This window comes from Eptatretus burgeri, chromosome 1, assembly GCF_056783735.1.
Source record: "Eptatretus burgeri isolate ZD-2024b chromosome 1, Ebu_testis_v1, whole genome shotgun sequence".
NCBI classification, from domain to species: Eukaryota; Metazoa; Chordata; class Myxini; order Myxiniformes; family Myxinidae; genus Eptatretus; species Eptatretus burgeri.
This window is the reverse complement of record NC_140961.1, coordinates 73,269,424-73,290,350: the sequence shown is the minus strand read 5'-3', so window position 1 is coordinate 73,290,350 and position 20,927 is coordinate 73,269,424. Positions and strand designations below refer to the sequence as shown.

Genomic DNA, 20,927 nt, shown 5'->3' with positions numbered 1-20,927 from the left:
TCCTCTTGGAACTTCTCACGAAGTTTCCGACCGGCAACACGGCTCCCTGTCAAATACTATTGAGTTTCTTGAGCTCCTGCTTTACCTGTAGCGATGTTCAAGAGGCAGGCAGACGTTGATGCCGGTGATGAGAAGGGATCACATGATTCAGTGACGGCATTGAACAAGGCATCCCTTTGACGACTGTCCTTCTCAATTATGCTGGCCCGTAGCTGTGTTGAAGGCTGCTCTTCCTGTTCCAGTCTTGTGATACTTCGGAGTTCCGTCACGGACATGCCCCGCTGCGTTGATGTAATACACCATCTTCTAATCACATTTTCTGAGTAGTGAAAACCAACGATGCCTCTCATCGGTGATGCTGCGTCCCTATTGACCGTTTGTTCCAGTGACAAATCGATTGCTGATCTGGAATAGTGTTTGTCTGTACGTCGTATGGAGAAGGCTCCTGTCTGAAGTACCATTCGACTCTGTGGTGCTGCCTTCTCTAGCTGGTTCAGAAACAGCACACCCCAACGCGCGTAGTTTGGTCAATTGAGACCAAAGAATACGTCGATTATGGCCGGCAGTATCTTAATGTAGCCATCGACATCATTCGTTCTAACTGCATGCATCAGGTCCCTGTGGATCCTGTTGATCATGTAGACATACATGCACCAGTATTGAGCAGTTGGGCCAAGTTCTCCATTCATGACTTTGTTGAAAAATAGCTCTTACTGCTCCGTGTGTTCTCTGAAAACCTGATGCGTCTCAAGAAACTGTTCCAGTGCACTGCAATCCTTGGGAGCTTCAGCAAGTGGTTCCTTCGCCGCATCTCGCCTTTCCTGGGTGAGAGTTGACAAGAAGCTGTCATAGAGTTTCCTCTCCATGACAAGAGCCAGGATGTCATATTCTGCACATGCCCTCTGAAAGAAATATAAACTATAAAAAAAAACATCAAGCATCTCGTACGTTCCAGTAAGAGATAACAGTGGATGACCTGAATCTCATAGCATGCAGGCATAGCGAGTCTTCGCGCCAGCCATGGGACTATAGTCCATTTCTAGTTCTGACTCAGGAGACAGCTTGCATTAGCAATGAAAATGGTCGATTCTGACGTTTGAAACTCATTCTGACAGAGTGATGAATTGATCGAGGTATAGGATTGGTCTGTTTCTACCCAACAGTTTGTACGGTGTCCACACCACACCTAACCACACCACACCTAACCACACCTCACCCCACCCAACCCCCCACACACACCCCCATAGTGTTCATGTGTGGATGTTAAAAGCGACTGATGTGAATGTATGGTGTCTACACCCCCAAACACCCAACCCCCCCACACACACCCCTACGTCCCCCCCCCCCGGATGAAGAACAATGGATGAAGAAAAAGACTCACTCAGATGACCTGTACTCATGCTACTGTTGCTGTCAGCTGCCCGTGTGTGAGTGACCTAAAAAGCGAAAGTCGTTTCGTGTCCCGGCTGCTCGACGTGGACGCTCCCGCTAGCCTCACACAGGTAGATGTGCGTATGCGCGCTACATGCATGCATATGCCTGGTACGTGGCTCGAGGCTACTGGGGAGAGGAGTGTGGGGGGTTAGGGCATGAGCTAAGAGGCCACGGCCGTCTGATGTGCCAAAACAAGAAAAAACTGCAAAATATTTTGGAATTTTGGGCGCCTCATTCATTATTGGGGAGAGGGGTGGCAGGGCCATTCTATACCCGGTGAAATATATTTTCATTTAAACCTTATGTTTGATCTTGCTCAAGTTCTTCGAAAGGGCCAACTTAACGGGTTTCTGGTAGGGTCAACGCAGCGGACATAGTTTCTTGCATGGGTCATTCTACACTTTGGGTTATGTCCTAGTTCATTTAAACTAGGTTTTATCTGGTACCTCCAATGTTTGATCTAGCTTAAATTCTTCGAAAGGGCCAACTTAAGGGGTTAGACCAACTTCAGGTTAGTAAGGGGTAAAAAAGGGCCAACTTAAGGCCGCTTCTGGCGACCCTTATGCAGCCGACAAAGTTTCTTGCATGGGCCATTCTACACTCTGGGGGATGTACTTGTTCATTTAAACCTAGTTTTAAGTTGTACCTCCAATGTTTGATCTCGCCCAAATTTTTGGACCCTTTTTGGACTTCTGGCGGCCCTTATGCAGTGGACAATTTTTCTTGCATGGGCCATTCTACACTCTGGGGGATGTACTTGTTCATTTAAACCTGGTTTTAACTGGTACCTCCAATGTTTGATCTCGCCCATTTTAAGGGCCACTTTGAGGGTCCCCAGGGGCCACACGCAGCGGGTGGTGCCTGGCAGAAATCCACATCTGCATATGTCAGGTTACTCTCTAAAATCCCCTGTACTCAGATATTGGTACCTCATTCGTATGATCAAAACCCTCTGGGCTGCTGGTCTAAAGGTATCACAGTTGACAGTGCATGTCAGAGCAGAAACTCTACCATGAAGTCCAAGGAACTGTTTGTAGAAAAATAGAATTTGGAGAAGGCATAGATCTGGGGAAGGGTGCAAAACAATTTCTTGAGTGTTGAAAGTTCTAAAGAGCAGACACAGTAAGCTCCATCATTAGGAAATGGAACGACCCAGACTTTTCCTAGAGCTGGCGTCCGACCAAACTGAGTAATGGGCAAAAAGGACATTGGTCAGGGAGGTCACCAAGAACCCAATAACCACTCTGACAGGACTACAGAGTTCCTTGGCTGAGATAAGAGAACCTGCTGGAAGAACAACAATCTCTGCAGCACTTCATACATCTAGGCTTTCTGTGAGTGGCCAGAAAGAAGCCACTCCTGAGAAAAAGATACATGACATCATGCCCGGAGTTTGTAAAAAGGCATATGAAAGACTGAGCATGAGGCAAGAGAGTCTGTGGTCTGATGAGATGAAAATTGAACTCTTTGGCCTGAATGCAAAGCGCTATGTCTGGCGTAAATCGAGCAAAGCTCATCACCCAACTGGCACCATCCCTACCGTGAAGCATGGTTGTGGCAGCATCATGCTATGGCGACGCTTTTCAGCGTCAGGGACTGAGAGACTTTTGTAAGGAGAGAGGGAACAATGAATTGAGCCAAATACAGGCAAATCCTTGAGGAGAACCTGCTTCAGAGTGCAAAAGACCTGAGACTGCGGCAAAAATTTATGTTCTTACAGGACAACGACCCTAAGCATACAGCCAAAGCAACACTGGAATGGCTTCAGGACAAGAACTTTAAAGTCCTGGAGTGGCCCAGCCAAAGCCAAGACTTGAATCCCATTGAGAATCTGTGGAAAGATTGAAGATTGCTGTTCGCCAACACTCCCCATCCAACTTGACAGAGCTTGACAAAATCTGCAAGGAAGAACGGGAGAATAATCCCCAAATACAGATGTGCAAATCTGATGCAGACATACCCAAAAATATGTGATGCTGTAATCACTGCCAAAGGCGCTTCTACAAAGTATTGACTCCTGGTGGGTGGGGGTGGGGGGGGTGTTGAATACTTATTGATGCAAGACATTTCAGCCTTTCATTTTTGATTTGTAAAAATTTCTAAACACATGTTTTCATTTCGTCATTATGTGGTATTTTGTGTAGATCGGTGACAGAAAAATTAAATTTAATCCATTTTAAATTAAGGCTGTAACATAACAAAATGTCCCAACAGTCGAGGGGTGTGAATACTTTCTGAAGGCACTGTATCTTCTCTGACATGCTGTACTTTGTCATACTCACATTCAACTGGTTACTGGTATGTCGTCGTAGATGTACTCGCGTTCTGATAGTATGTAATTAATAGATGTACTAACCAAACTCTGTGGCATAATGAATGGTTTGAACGTCCGTTCTGAGTCTGAGAGGTCGGTGGTTTGAACCCCGGCCGAGTCCTACCAAAGACGTTAAAATGGTACGTGATACTTCCTTGCTTGATGCTCAGCATTTAAAAAGATAGAGCATGGACAACCAATGCTGGGAAGGCAATGGCAAACCCCCCAGTGTAACCCTTGCCAATAAACTTTTTTGTCAGTACTGAATCCGTCTCCTGGCAGAACACACAAATACGAATATTCTCGTTAGGTACAGTTAGTGGCCAAAAAATGGAAACCCCAATGTAAAGTCACCTGATAGGGTGTTGGGCCACCATGTAAAGCCTGTATGCGCTGTGTCTGGAATTTTTTACAGGAGGGATGTGGCAACCATTCTTCCATGAGAAAGTTGATCAACTCACACCCTTTTGATGGAGGTGGAAAACTCTGTCTCGGGCGTCAGTCCAGATTATCCCATAAATGCTTGATTAGGATTCAAATCTGGTTGCTGAGAAGGCAATGACATGAATAACATCAGTGTCCTGCTCATCAAACCATTGGGCAACCACACATGCTCTGTGGATGGGGGCATTGTCATCCTGGAAGACGAGACAACCCTCCCATCAGGAAAGAAATGCTGCAACATGGAGTGAAGATGATCACTCAGGACCTTTAATCACTTGGATCTTTAACGTCCACCAGCTAATATCAGCAGAGGATACATCCGTTTAATGTTTATCCGAGGGACGGTACACATGTTGATGAATCGCTCTGACTGTGAAACACCGGGCTGACGGTTTTCGCTGGGTCAGGAATCAAACCCAGGCTAGACAGCTTAGAGGCGAGTGTGCGTGCCTTGAGGCCATCCTACCAGCGGTTTTATTTTCATTTTATTTTTAAACATAATGAAAGTGTATAATTGTTTTTGAAAGCCATTGTTGCATTAAAACACTTGCATTCCTAAAACTACTTTTCACATCATGTTGGTTGCGAAGTTAAAAAAAAGAAATGAAAGAGAAACGAGGAGCTGATACTTTGGTCCCCCACTTTTGGGGTGGGATGAGGAATACATCTGTTTTATATGAAATCAAAATCTTGAACAATTTTTGAAATATTCCGTACACAAGCCAAGTTCCCGAGATGGTTGCCATGGCAACATAATTCAGCCAATCACAGTCATGATCTCGTCAGGTTCAGATAATGACATGAGGAATAGATATCTGCAATATGATCGTTAAATTTTCAGTGGTTTTTGAAACATCACTTACACAAAAGTACATGGATGGACGATCGGTCGGACTGAGCTTATTTTAATGTCCCTGTCTCTGATCTTGTCGGAGGGGCGGGGTACAAAAAGAAGCAAGTGTATTGCTGTTAACCAGAGGGGATTTAAAAGTGTATTTGAAGTTATTATTTGTGTGTTTGTAAGGAAAAACGCTAATTGCATTTCAACCCCTTTGAATGTTATTGGTGAATGCTGTTTCACCTTTTTGGAATACCACATTGTTAAATAACGTAACAATTCTGCTGCAACATGTTTACAGGAGTTTGTTAATTGGTAAAACTCGGGATCCACTGATTGCTGCCAATGAGAGTGAACCAGGCTGGAAGTTATTTGGCAGAGTTCCTCCACGTGGGATGCCAAACCGAGATCCCAAAGCCATCTTAAAGGTAACATGAAAAAAAATTCCTTTTCAATGTTATTGAAGACAACAGAGCATAATCGATATATACATTTGGTCAGTGCTGATGATATTTCCAATTAAAGATGTGTTTTATTCCAAAAAAAAAATAATAACTCTAAAGTATTTCAGAAAAATTAAGCAGAACAACAAAGGTGATTCCATAATTTTGTGGTGATGCTTCGTTGTTACATTGTTTGATGATATCATAAAACACGGGACTTTCAAAATGACATGAATGCAAAAGAGGCCTTTAGCGCATGTGCTGTGTGTGTGCGTTGTCAGTGACTGTTTTGCACGATGGGCACTTTTAACCTGCCAAAGCTCGTGCAAAATCTGTAAAGAAAGTCTTTTGAACATAATTTTCAGCATTTAAAGTTGTGTCTATTTCAAAAAAAATCTAGCATCATTTATCTTGTGAATGCACAGGGTAAGTTAAAATTAACAAGCCTGAGACCCAACCTTTCCCATCGATGTTCAGAAGCACCCAATCCCGAAACACAAGCTTTCCTGTATTTTCACGTTGTGAAGATGTCCTTTATCGAAGAGTTGGTTGCCATTACTTGGTAATGACACACATTATCGTCTTTCCAATTGCAGACGTCCATTAAATAATTCACCAAGCCTTCCATGTTTACAGGATGCTCTCCCAGAAGGTTCAAAGTCCATTCACTGGTAGCAATCCATCAGGGTCATCAGGAACTGGGTAGCACACCCCCATCCACTCGGGCCTTGGACTGGCCCACATTGTCAGGAGTTTGCAGTACAGATAACTGCCCTTTCGGTGGCCTGAGCAGCAGTTCTCAAACTCTTTCATTGTGCCGAGGCACGTCCCTTTCTCTCAGGTACTTTTCCAAGTATTTCCAGCTTCCGTTAGAACCCTTGGGAGCCATTTTAGGTGGTAATCCTTATCTCACATGCCCCAAACTTTAGGCGCCCCAAACACCGCTGTTTCTTGGGGTTTCTGTGCATGCCCGTCAAGCATTCTGAGGTGGATTACGTCATTTTGAAAGTTCCTTATTCTAGCTCGAGGGATTCTTCTTGAGTTTTGAAGATTTCTTTTCGAAATAGTGGACCAAATATTTCTTCCCACTTCCCTTCGAACTGTTCACTTTGGAGTTTTAAGTTTTATTTTTTCTAATAATATCAAGTTTCACATGGTCAATCGGTTGAAAGATGGGTGACAGAGAGAAAGTTGGAAAAAGTTGGTAATCTAATCTAACATGGTAATACAATCTGACATGGTAACATATGTCATGTAGATAGATATAACATCTAATCAAACAATATGTCAACAAGGTCACTAAACTCTCTGGGAATGGCATTTTGTGATTCCTTCATCTCTCAGTGGCTATTTTTGACATGTTTTCAATCATAGTGTTGCTCTTGTGGGTACCTTCTCATTTAAGTTCCCACTGGTTACTCTTTAAAGTCTTCTCTGAGGTACAATTTTGTTCCCCATATGTTGATCTTCCTACCTCCAGAAAACGCATCATTTTATCGATGATTTTGCCATATTCCTTTAAATAATAAGTGTATAGTTTTGGCATATGATGAGCTAGATGTAGTTCTCTTGCTGTGGTCAAACTGCGTTATTCTGTCCGACATGTTCTTTTAATGTCGCACTACTATCATATTACATTCCATTCCATGCTCAAACCCTGTATAGTGAGGCTGACGTGCGAAAAGGTATGAAATGATATTTAATGGTGTAACGTTGTGTGCTGTTAAGAAAGATAATTTGATTGGCATCAAGTGCCCATGTTTTAGTTTTTGTGGGCATTGCAGTGAAAAGGCTGGGTTCATGAACTGCAGGTGCCGAAGGCGATACATTGGTCTTATTTTTCAGGTTGCAGATGAGTTTCGAGAATGTCTGTGCAGAAACTACACTTGCTGCTTTTGTGCCCTGTTGTGCTCGTTTTAAAAACACATGATGGTTGAAGGGAAGCAACAGAAATCGTCTTAAAACACAAGATTAATTCTATGAATAACAGTACATGAGTATATTTGCCACCTGCAGAGGATACCTTGAAAGTAAGGAGTATTAAAAATAATCAAAGGAACAAGACCACAATTATTTTGAAAAATGATTTTGTAACTGGTCTCCTGTACAACAAACAAAAATGGCAAAATTGAAAAATTGTTTTCCACGGTGACAAATTAACCTAGCGGGATGGGTGCATTTTTGATTGCTGGTATACCTTACGATTATTATAAATACTAGCAAATACTAGCCGTCGCTTCACTGATGGGAATGCTAAGAGAGGGGACAGAGAGGGTGGGGAGGGAGAGAAAGAGAGAGTGAAAGGGGGGGGGACAGAAAGGAGTGGGTGGGAGGAAAGAGAAAGAGACAGATGTGAGACAACAAATATGACCAAGGCTTACCTTGCCATGTTTGACCCCCTGGGATATTTGACTGTCTGAGGATTAAACATGACCATCACCGCTGCGCCTCAACACAGAGAGCCATTTACTGTGTGTTTTGTATTTGATGGCGATGGCTCTGCTTCACACAGATGTGGCAAATGTTTCATAGGCTTGAACTGTGCCCTCCTTAACCAGATAGTATGGACAACCGACTGAAGTACAACACAATGATTGGGTGATCGCAGGTGCAAGAGGGCAGAAAGCAGTCATTGTTGCTGTGTTTGCTTGTAATCTTGCTTAAGGGGCTGTCACACCTTGACGTTTTAGCCAGCGTATGGCAAGGTCTCAAAATGTATGTAAAACGCTGGCGTACGCTGAACTATTGATGTTTTTTTAAAGTTTTGGGCGTATAATAACGTGTTGGACGTATGCATAATGTATTAGTAACGTACACAGAACGTTTCAATCACATATAGATAACTTGTACCAACGAATGCTGAGCGTGTTGTCGGCGTTCACAACCTATGCCCAACGATAGTCTAACTTATGCATAGCGCGGCAGCGTATCGCGTAGGCTATTCATAGGCTGCGGCTCGACGATTCAAATCATAACCGCACAAGACATCGAAGTGTGAAGCCGCTGTCACACCTTGAAGTTTTAGCCAGCGTATGCCGACGTAAGAAAAATTTGCCAAACCAAGCTGGCACACGTCGTCGTACGCCGAGAAATTTTCAGTATTTTGAAAATTTCTCGACGTATTCGGCGTATGACACACGCTCCGCATACGCTGGCCATAAGTTGAAGGCACGTTACGCAATCGTTGACACACGTCGACACACGTTACTTGTACGTTACTCATAAGTCGAAACACGTCAAGGTAATGGTTAGCGTCAGTGTTCCAGACTCACTGGTTTATTGATTTTTGTTTTTTTTCTTCCGTATGACGGTGATGTTGACACTTCGATTTCTAGTGCGGTTCTGATTTAAATCGTTGAGCGGCAGCCTATTAATTATATTATATTATAACCGCACGAGAAATCGAAGTGTCAACATCACCGTCATACCGAAGAAAAAAAACAAAAAACAAACCAGGGAGTCTGGAACACTGATGCTAACCATTACCTTGACGTGTTTCGACTTATGAGTAACTTACAAGTAACGTGTGTCAACGATCACGTAACGTGCCTACAACTAATGGCCAGCATAATGCGGAACGTGTGAGTCATACGCTGGCATACATCGAAAAATTTCAAGCATGGAAAATTTGTCTAACTGCTAACAGCTCAGCGTACTACGACGAATGCCAGCGTACTACGACGTATGCCAGCGTACTACGACATATGCCAGCATACTATGATGTATGCCAGCGTGCTCTTAACGTATACAAACTTACCCATAACGTATTTGACGTGTGCCAGCGTTTTAGCCAAATTTTTCATATGTCAGGCATACGCTGGCTAAATCGTCAAGGTGTGACAGGGCCTTTAGCTGTTGAGAAGTTTCAGTTGCTCTGGATTTTTGTTATTTCTTGGTTTTTGTCATCTTTCTGTCCTGCCTTTTTTTTTCTTCTTGTATCTTTCTTCTCTCAGCTTCTCCTCCTTCCTTTGTTCTTTGTTGTCTTTTCATTGTTCTTCTGCCTTCCTCCTTCTCTTGCATTCCTCTGTCTGTCTTTCTTCTTTTTTTTTTTTGTATACCTTGTCGAGGCTCGTATGAGAGCTAACACACAACTCAGCAAGGGGCATGAGACAAGAGGGGCGGGAGTGGAAGGGACAAAACAGTGGGGAACAGACACATTAGGTGAACTGTGGAAGGGAGAGGGATGGGGATGGGACGGGGAACATGGCGAAGAGAAGATGGACATTACAGCGACTTTCAGGGAGGAAAGCAGGGGAATTGAAGGAAGTGGGCTTGGGTGGATTATCGGGGGTATAACACATCGAGGATTTGGATGGGGGAAGATAAGAGGTGGTGGTGAACAGCTGTTTTGAAAGCCTGGAGGGAAGAATGGGAAAGAATAGAGTGAGGAAGTTTATTCCAAAGGCGGGAAACAAGAGGAATGAAAGAGTGAAGATGAGCAGTGATTCGTGATTTTGGTAGTTTTACCAGAAGGGGGTTGTTGGCGGACCTTGAGCGCCCTGTGGAAATGTGGTGGGGACAAATCGCAGAGAGAGCAGGGGGGCAAGGCTGGAGAGGAGTCTGTAGAAGACAGAAAGACCACCGACCAACCTGCGGTGATTGAGTGAGAGGCCCAAAGACTCAGCTTCATTGCGGGAGATGCCGATGATCTTAAATGCCCTGGTTTCGACAGCGTGAAGCCGAGAAAGGTGGGAGGCAGGAGCACCAGCCCAGAGGGGAGAGCAGTACTCCATCAGGCTACGGACAAAAGCTTTGTAAGTGGTCAGGAGCTCAAGAGGGCCAAGGAAGGACTTTGCACGACGGAGGATTCCCAGTCGGCGACTGGCTTTTGAGGCGAGGTTGGAAATGTGACTTTCCCAGGAAAGGTCATGGCAGATAGTGAGACCCAGAAGCTTGAAAGAAAAGACTTCTTCCAGAGGATTGTTGAGAAAGTGGATGGGGGGGGGGGTTTCTAAACGGTCCTTTCGAAGAGACATAGTGAGAGTGTGAGATTTGTCTGGATTGAAAGACATGTTCCACGTGTTGGAACAGTTTGTGATTTTATCCAGATCTGCAGTGAGCGAAGAAGCTGCTGCTTGCCGGTCTGAGGGATGACAGATGGTACGGCCGAGGGTGGAGTCGTCGGCAAAGAGAAATGGAGGATTTTACAGAGTCGGAGAGATCATTGATGAAAACCAGAAAAAGAACAGGGCCCAGAACGCTACCTTGAGGAACTCCAGCCTGCACAGGAAGAGGGGATGAAAGAACTCCATTTAGGGCCACACGTTGACTGCGACAGGAGAGGAAGTCTGCGAGCCATGAGTGGAGATGGCCTTGAATACCATTGGAAGAGAGTTTGGTGAGTAGTGCAGGGTGCCAGACTGTCAAAAGCACGTGATATGTCTAGGGATACGGCTCGGATTTCCTGTCTGGCATTGAGGACCTCCATCCATTGATGGGAGAGCAGAAGCAGCATATCCAGGGTAGAGTGACCTAGTCTGAAACCAAATTGATTATTGGAAATCAGGCCATTGGAGAAGAGGAAGGATTTCATGTCTGAAGTGATGATGGATTCCATAACCTTGCTGATGATTGGGGGAAGGCTGATTGGTCTGTAGTTACAGGGATCTGTTTTTGCACCTTTTTTATGCAGGGCAATGATGTTAGCAGATTTCCAAGCAGATGGCAGATGACCTTGGGCAAATGAGAGGGTGAATAGAACAGAGAGAGGGTGAGCAAGAGCAGAATAGCAGGCTTTGAGGACACGTGGGCTGATGCCGTCTGGACCGGTTGCAGAATCTGACTCGAGGTTTGAAAGCAAGCTCTCCACCTTGTCAGGAGAAAAGGATACAGAGTCCAGGGACAGTTGGGTGCGACTGGGTAAAGTGGGTAGAGAAAGTGATGGGTTTAGGACACAAGATTTAGCTGCAAACACCGAGTTTAGACATTCAGCTTTATCACGTGTGGTATCAGCAGTGCGGCCATTTAAGGTAAGGGAGGGGATGGAGGGGGAACATACACCAGAAACAGATTTGATGAAATGCCACCAGGATTTTGAGGAGGGAGAGAGGTTTGAGAGTTCAGACTTGAGATGAGAAAGATGTTGTTTTCTGGCTCTTCTGAGGGTAGATACACACTTGGTCCGAGCTTTGTGGAAGGAACTGAGATTACCCTCAGTTGGGTTTGCTTTCCATGAGGCAAAGGCAAGTTGTTTCAGGACAACTGCCTCTCCACAATCTTCAGTAAACCAAGGGCGGGAGGAAGGACAGGACAACTGTTCTCTTTCCTCTCTGTCTTTCTTTTCTTTCCTCTCTGTCTTTCTTTTCTTTCCTCTCTGTCTTTATTTTCTTTCCTCTCTGTCTTTCTTTTCTTTCCTCTCTCTCTGCCTTTCTTCTCTTTTCTCTCTTTGCCTTTCTTCTCTTTCCTCTCTCTATTCTCCCTCTCTCTCTCCCTTTCTTCTCTCTCTTTCTCTTCTCTCTCTCTCTCTCTCTCTCTCTCTCTCTCTCTCTCTCTCTCTCTCTCTCTCTCTCTCTCTCTCTCTCTCTCTCTCTCTCTCTCTCTCTCTCTCTCTCTCTCTCTCTCTCTCTCTCTCTCTCTCTCTCTCTCTCCCTCTTTGCCTTTCTTCTCTCTCTTATACATGGTGTTAATGGTTAGGGTGGTGGGCTTTGGATCCTTGGGTCCTGAGTTCAAATCCCGCTCATCTGTTGAATTAATACCAGGTGGGGTTAACAACCTGTCATCCTTCCGAGGTCGGCAAAATGAGTGCCAGCATGCTGGTATACTGTGTCAGAGTGGCGACCCATCCAGGATTGTGCACAATAGCCAAGGAGACTGCTTAAAAGCAGCACCAACAACGCTCTGCATAGAATATGGTTCCAATCTCCTCTCTCTGCCTTTCTTCTTTCTCCTCTTTCTGCCTTTCTTCTTTCTCCTCTTTCTGCCTTTATTCTTTCTCTTCTTTCTGCCTTTATTCTTTCTCCTCTTTCCGCCTTTATTCTTTCTCCTCTTTCTGCCTTTATTCTTTCTCCTCTTTCCACCTTTATTCTCTTTCCTCTTTCCTCCTTTCTTCTCTTTCCTCTTTCCGCCTTTCTTCTCTTTCCTCTTTCCGCCTTTCTTCTCTTTCCTCTTTCCGCCTTTCTTCTCTTTCCTCTTTCCGCCTTTCTTCTCTTTCCTCTTTCCGCCTTTCTTCTCCAGCATTGTTTCTTATTATTCAGCACTGAGGATTTCACGTTACATTTTATCACAGTTTGAATTTTTTTTTAAATTTTTGTAGAGTTTCAGGATAGACAATGTTGCATGTTTTTCCATGAGGAGCCAAGTTGAAAAGGTTTTTGCCATTGCCAACTCTGGATCAACCAGCATAGAGTTGGCCTTGAGAAAAGCATGGGCTTTGCAGGTTGAGCCCAACAACTTTGAACGATTGTCCTTTTGTCTTGTTGATGCTCATGGCAAAACTGAGGCGGACAGGGAATTGTAGCTTTCTAAATTAAAATGGCAAGTCAGATGGGATGATGGGAATGCATGCAATGAAGACATCCTGTTCTGCTGCATGACCAGTCATGATTGTTGCTTCCATGACATGTGGCATTAGCTTATTGACAGCCAAACGTTTTCCATTGCAGAGTGTTGGTGGGTCCAGATTCCTGAGAAGCATAATGGGTGCACCAACCTTGAGTTCCAGATTGTGAGGAGGCACACCTGGTAGTTCCAGAGTTAATAAATTTTGTGGGCGTAGTGGACTGGTTCAGTGTCAACCGACTTGTACATTTGCATAGTGCAAGGTAACTGTGTACGAAAGCCTTTGTGGAATTGGCTCCATCATTTTTCAGTGAATTGGCTCCAAAAGAAATAGTTATTTACAAGAGAGAACGTAGTGCAGCACTATACCAATCGAATACTTACACAATCTTAACTTGTGTTTACATGACAGGCACCATCAGAAGCACATCTAAGGAAAGTTAGAAAGCAAGAGGGATAAGGAAAAGTACGAGGTTTTTGCGACGTCTACATTACCAGGCGAGACCAACGGACCCAGGCAGCTCAATCACTCAGAAGGGGCAAGGAGGAGGAATACTGGAATGTCAAGGGTGCGTAGTCGGATGAGGTGCAAGTGTGAGGTGCGGTGATGTGAAAGTGAGGTGTGGAGAGGAAGCTGTAAAAGGCGCACATCAGTGGGGCCACTCTTAAAGGGACAACCGTTCATGCCTTGCCTGGGTAATCGCTGATGCTCCTTTTATGAATGTGCGTCCACAGTAGACGATACGGAAAAGAAAGAACATGTGAGAAGATAGCCGATTAGCATGTAAGGAACTCTGTATGTGTTTATGCTATTGGCTCCAATGACTGCGCTCGGCCAGGTGCCTGGATTTGCTGCTCATCCAGCACTCCGCTCCATGAGCTTCATTCTACCTCTCTCCACCAAGCCAAGGTTTCGCCATGTGTATACTATCTCTCCCCGTTCAGCCGTGACTGTTCTATTTCTGTGCAGAATTCATGGCACTTTATAATCCCCTGGCGATGGAGGAGTTTAGCGTCGGATCAAACAGTTTGATAGGCATTTCCCAGTGCCCCCATTGGCGTACGGGAGATTACCATGGGTCAGGCTTCGCCCATGTGAGGGTACGGCCGTGAAAATGTCCCCGTTCGCCTCTGGGCTGTCCCTCATAGCTGAGCTCCATGATTAACGTGGGACTGGGATGTTTGGTTGTGCTCTCCTTGTGCAAACGTGCTCCGCACACCAAATGGAGCCGTAATTGAGCAAAGTGCGTAGGCTACCGACATGATATTGAATGGAGTCCAGCACACACTTACTCTCCAAGTTAGATGTTTGTACGCCCAGAGCCCGAGTGTTCATAATGGCACACCACGCTCCCCCTCACCCCACTGGCCCAAAAGGCTGTGGCGATGGTAATTGCAGTTGGGTGATGGTAGTGGCAGCATGGTGGTGAGTTATGGTGTGGTGGTTTGTTGTGGTTGGGGTCATTTGTTGTGGCTGTTTAATATGGTTGTTGGTTATGGTGGAGGCTTCGATGGCGAATTTCAGCGAGCTTGGATGATGTTTCGATGGTACGGTGGTTATGATAAAAGTGTTTGGAGGTCGTTTGATCCCAGGAGCCGCTATATATTGTGTGCCATTGCCTTGGGGAGTGATGGTTTCGCAGAACTGTCATCATATGTACTTATGCAGGTATACGTACGTACTTGCACACACATACATCCATACATGTATCGATTTGCATTGTTTGACATGTCGGTGCAGCATGTTACAGCGTGTGTTTAGGGCTTAATATAAATTCAGTTTTTCTAAGCATAGTAATAACCAATCCTTCCAGGAGCAATATATGATGTCGAGAGCTTCGTCCAACAGTGCTCGTGATTAAACCACTTGCACTAGCTATTCCACGTGTGCAGGAAAAAATTGCAAGTCTCCCCCATACTCATGGAATACTCAACGATGAATATTTAACCAATGTTTCTTGGTATCCTGTTGAAATGTTGATTGATCTAGTTGATAAACAAATAACATTCAGCAAAGGATTTCTGCGACTCTTTGGGACTGACTTAATCTTTCAACTTCCCGACCCGATCTCAGCCAACGGGACTCCATCTCTTCTGGATTTGATTTTGACGAATTTCCCAGAAAATGTCTGCTGTACTTCTGCTCCAATCGTTTCATCTGATCAAATGCTTGTTAAAGCGGTCATCTATCTGGCTGTTATTAGGGAACCACCTCAGCGCACGACGAGTCTGGCATTTCACTTGGGCCAACTGGCAGGGTCTTCAAGCAGCCATGAAACTTCCAGAATGTCTCCCATTTTGACTCTGTCTGACATCAACTCATCCCGGGAATTTTTTAAAAGAAACTTGCTCTCTCTCTCATGCACAGATTTATCCCATCTCGTCTTCAGTTGTCCTACCCTTCCTCTGACCCATGATGCACTGAAGCTTGTTGCGAGGCTGTTGTCCTGAAACAACTTGCCTTTACCTCATAGAAGGTAAATCCGACTGAAGGCAATCTCAGTTCCTTCCACAAAACTCGGAACAAGTATGTGTCCACCCTCAGGAGAGCCAGGAAACAACATCTTTCGAATCACAAGTCTGAACTCTCAAACCTGTCTGCCCCCTCCACATCCTGGTGGTGTCTCGGTAAGTCTGTTTCTGGTGTATGTTCCCCCTCCATCCCCTCCTTTACCTCAAATGGCTGCACAGCTGACACTGTAAGTGAAAAGGCTGAATGCCTAAACTGTGTTTGCTTCAAAATCTTGTGTCCCAAACCCATTGCTTTCTGTACCCACCTTACCCAGTCACCCCCAGCTGTTCCTAGACTCTGTGTCCTTTTCTCCTGACAAGGTGGAGAGCTTGCTGTCAAACCTCGACTCAGATTCTGCAACCGGTCCAGGTGGCATCAGCCCACGTGTCCTAAAAACATGCTCCTCTGCTCTTGCTCACCCTCTCTCTGTTCTATTCACCCTCTTCATTTATTCAAGGTCATCTGCCATCAGCTTGGATATCAGAAATATTACTGCCCTGCATAAAAAGGTGAAAAAACAGATCCCTGCACCAACAGACCAATGAGCCTTCTCCCAATCATCAGCAAGGTTATAGAATCCATCATCGCTTCTGACATCAAATCCTTCCTCTTCTCAAATAGCTTGATTTTCGACCATCAATTTTGATTTAGACGAGGTCACTCTACCCTGGACATGCTGGTTCTGCTTTAGTCCAGCAGCCAACTAGCTTAACCTGGAAGTGGAGTATATACAATGTTTTTGGGTTGATTTGGGTCACCGAGTCCATAAATCATAAGAATCCGTTTGATGACACCCTGTCACCTTTGGGCATTTTTTCTAAGTTGCATAAAACCAAGATGGCCCCTCATGTTCTCTTGAATATACTATAATTTAGATATCTCTGCTTCTAGAAGGGATTTTAAAATGATCTAAAATGTTTTAACGGGGCTTTAAGACATTAGGAACCCAATGAAATAACTTTTATTATGATTTGACAACTCCTTCATTTGCTTAAATCCAAGATGGCCACCGTCAAACCTCTCGGGAGACCGGTTTCATGTCACCAAGTTATTTAATTATTATTTTGGGCTCAGTGACCTAAATCAACCAAAAAAAAATGTATATACTCTACTTCCAGGTTAAAGGCCCGGTCACACCTTGACGTTTTAGCCAGCGATGGCAACGTATTAAAATGTATGTAAAACGCTGGCTTTTTTGATGTTTTTTTTTTTTTAAAGATTTGGACGTATTCATAGCGACTTGGTCTTATGTATAACGCATTGGTAATGGACACAGCACGTTTTGTTGTGTTATAGATAACTTATACCAACGAATGCTGAACCTGTTGTCGGCCTACACAACCGATGCCCAACGATAGTCTAACTTAGGCATAGCACGTTGCACGCATCGCCGACGATGTCGTGACGTAGCCTATTAAAAGGCTGACGCACAACGATTCGAATCATAACTGCCGTAGAAATGGAAGTGTCAACATCGCGGTCACACCTTGGCGATCTTGCCAGCGTATGATGACCTAAGAAAAATGTGTCTAAAACGTTGGGGCACGTCAAATACGGTATGAGTAAGTTTGGTATACGTGAGTAGAACGCTAAAGTACGCTATCATACGTCATAGTAAGTAGAGTACGTCAAGAAATTTTAAACATGTTCAAAATTTACGACGTACTTGGCGTATGACACACGTTCCGCATGCGATGGGGATAAGTTTTACACACGATATGTGGACGCTTACACACGTCCACAAAGGCTACTTATAAGCTACTCATAAGTCGAAACACGTCGCGGTAATGTCTTTTTTACGCGAAACTTATTTCTAACTTATGTTTGACGTGCTTTGAACCAATTATTTACGTAGTCCCAACACACATCGACGTATGTAGACGTATTCCAATGACGTCTTCCGGTCGACAAAAAAAAAAAAATGAACGTGTTTCTAGCTTCCAACTGCCATATAAAGACGTGTTCCCAGCGGTTTTGGGAATTGGTATATAAAAATGGTGCTCATAAAAGGGGAACCCAACAGTGTTTTCGAGTCCTTTTTGAGTCGATGTCCATGTCAGCAGTATCAGTATCAGTATTAGTATTAGTAGTAGTTTGTTCATGTTGGCAGTAGTAGGTGAGTGTGAGGGGGAGGGTGTGGGTTATGATGGATCGTCCTTGCGTCCGCGTGTCCACGGGTAGGAGACATCTTTTCACCATTGTTCGAAGTTCTTCGCGGCTAATTTTTTATGGGGCTTTTTCAACAATGAGCTATAGCTTGTTTTTACGATTTAGGTCTATTCATAACGGGTTGGACAAATGCACAATGAACTAATAATGTGCATAGAGCGCTTTGATTACTTATAGATACGATATACCAACGAATAATTATCGTGAAGCCGGCATTCACAAACTATGCCCAACGATAGCCTAACTTATCCATATCGAGTGGCAGTTTATCTTTGCTCAACATATATGTTTATGTTTTATCTGACACTCAACGATTTAAATGGCTGCATCTCCACTATTGAAAGTAGACGCTTGTGCTCAACAATTGGATTTTTTTTACACTCAACGACTTTTAAACGGTACCACTCAGCTATTTTCATTGTTTACAATGAACGATTTAAATTGCTGTCACTCGCCTTTGTTTTTTGACGCTGGGGTTTTGAAATTTGAAGCGTTTCTTCTGAACGTGTTAAAACGCTCAAACTCGACTATTTTAAATAGACGCTGCCGATGGACAATTGGAATCATAGCCAAGCTAGACATTGAAGTGTGAACATCCTCGTCATGCCGAAGAAAAGTTTGAAGAATGCTGCAAATAAGTGTCCTGGCCGTGGCCGTGGACGCTGACGCAAGGACGATCCATTATACCGACGTCTTTCAGCCTATGAGTAACTTAAAAGTAACGTCTGTCGACGTGTGGCAACGATCGCGTAACGTGCCAACAACACGTTAATCATAGGTTAGAAATAAGTTTCGGGTACGCTAAACATTACCTCGGCGTGTCTCAACTTATGATTAACTTACAAGTAGCATGTGTTGACGTCTGTCAACGATCGCAGACCGTGCATACAACTTGTGGCCAGCGTAGCGGAACGTGTGAGTCATACGCCGGCATACGTCGTGAAATTTCAAGCATGAAAAAATTTGAGGACAACCGAAAAGTACAACGTTTAAAGCCAGCGTACAACGACGTATGGCAGTGTTTTTCAGCATGCTCTCAATGTTATGTAAACTTACCCATAACGTATTCAACGTGTGCCAGCGTTTTAGAAAAAAAAATTCAAAAATCGTCATACGTTTGCTAAAACGTCAAGGTGTGACCGGGCCTTAAGCTAGTTGGCTGCTGGATGTGAATGGGACAGTCCGCGACTTTGTTGTGAACTTCAAACAGTACATCCAACATAAACTTACTTCTAGCGATGTCTATCTCGTGTTCGACAGGTACCAAGAGTACGACCAGATGCAATAGAACAACAGAAGCAAGCAGAGTACATCGACTGGCTCTAGATACACCTCTACCCCCACAGAAAGTTGTCCTGACAGTGTCAGAAAATAAATCACAGTTGATGGAAATTATCTGTGAAGAGCTGACCAGAGACACTACCTTCCATCGAGACTACACAATTACCCACAAACTTGTCATCACGAACAGTAAAAACACACCTGTTGAAATAAGTTATGGGGGAGTGGTGATCCACCGGGAAGAAATGTCTACATCTCATGCAGAGGCAGACTGCATCATTGTTCAACAAGCAGTAACAGTTGCGCCTAAATGCTAAGTAGGCGTGTCAGTGATTGCAGATGACACCGACGTCTTCATCCTTCTGCTTCACCACTACTTTGAGCGACAGTTAACCAGTCACATGATCATGGAATCGCCGATTCATGGTAGAACCGTTATTGACATACAAGCTACTGTTAAACAACAACAGAGCATAGTAGATGGACTGTTGTCTATGCACGCCCTATCGGGTTGTGATACATGTGCATGCTATTTTGGTATTGGTAAAGTCACGGTACTGAAAGTACTGCGAGAAGGCTACTCCTTGTCACTTTTGGGTGACACTCATGCATTGTTACCAGATATAACAAGACAGGCATCCAAGTTTGTGGCCGCATGCTATGGACACAAGGACTGTCGCAGTATGTCTGAGGCAAGGAAGAAGTCATGGGCCACAAAGGTTGGAAAGGGCACCACAGCCATAACAAAGCTGAAGTCTCTACCTCCCACAACAGAAGCATTTCTGGAAAATGTCAAATGGGCACACCTGCAGGCAGCTGTGTGGAAACACGCTTTGGTTCTAGACCCTCCCTCGCTCGATCCAACAGAACATAGATACGTTCGTGACGACAGTTCCAAGACTATGTTGCCTAAATCGATACATGAAGAAGTGTCCCTTGCTCCACAAGAGATTCTGAAACTGATTTGCTGCTCTTGTGAAAGTGAAAGACCTTGCAAATCAGGAAGATGTGGATGTGTGAGCGGTAAACTACTGTGCACTGTATTTTGCGGATGTTATGCTGAGGACTGTCATAATGAACTGACTAAATGTGATGTAGCCTCTGATGCAGATGACGACTATGACAATTAGACATAAAGGTATTAATGTCAACACAGACAAATGAGAGGAACATCATGTTGATAACTGTGTGCAATGTCATGTACTATAAACTCTAATATCGCAGTAGTTAAAGGAGAAGAAATGTGAATGATTTCTTTATGCGCCATGGCTTGCTCAGCATAGACACTACTAGAACATTATGACTTTTCAGTCACTTTTTTCCATATAATGGATATCTGAAATTAGTTTACTTTATCACCTGATGTCTGTCAGCTTAAATATATTCTAATGTATACGTCAATGACAAACTACTAATATTATATTGAAGGTGTTCAATGATATTGTCACCATTTCGATCAATCAAGCATGTCATTCAAAAGTACAGCAAAATGTTAACAGATTGACAACGGCCATATTGGAATATGCAAATGAAGCTAATATATTTAAAATGTAATACAAGATGTATTATATGGGACCTCTATGTTTTCAAAACACTAAAACAAATCATTTAAAATGTATCCAAAATTGTATCCAGAATGTGGTGACGTAAAACCGGTCTCCCGAGAGGTTTGACGGCGGCCATCTTGGATTTATGCAAATGAAGGAGTTGTAAAATCATAATAAAAGTTATTCCATTGGGTTCCTAATGTCTTAAAGCCCCATTAAAACATTTTGGATTGTTTTAAAATCCCTTCTGGAAACCGAGATATCTTAATTATAGTATATTCAAACGAGCACTAGGGGCCATCTTGGTTTTATGCAAATTAGAAAAAATGCCCAACGGTGACAGGGTGTCTGTTAATATTTATGGTCTGTGACCCAAATCAATCAAAAAACATTGTATATACTCTACTTCCAGGTATAACCCTAAAATCCCATTTGGCTGCCAGACTAC

At 43.9% G+C, this 20,927-nt stretch overlaps 1 protein-coding gene across 4 annotated transcripts in view; it reads left to right on the top strand.

The window, feature by feature from the left end:
- The window catches only part of LOC147034741 (TBC1 domain family member 14-like), a 115,912-nt gene that overhangs the window by 10,135 nt on the left and 84,850 nt on the right, over positions 1–20,927 (top strand). For all 4 annotated transcript variants that reach the window (XM_085888152.1, XM_085888126.1, XM_085888133.1 and 1 more), the window contains one exon: positions 5,332–5,458. In XM_085888152.1, the coding sequence (XP_085744278.1) occupies positions 5,332–5,458 (127 nt within the window). The remainder of the gene's footprint in view (positions 1–5,331; positions 5,459–20,927) is intronic.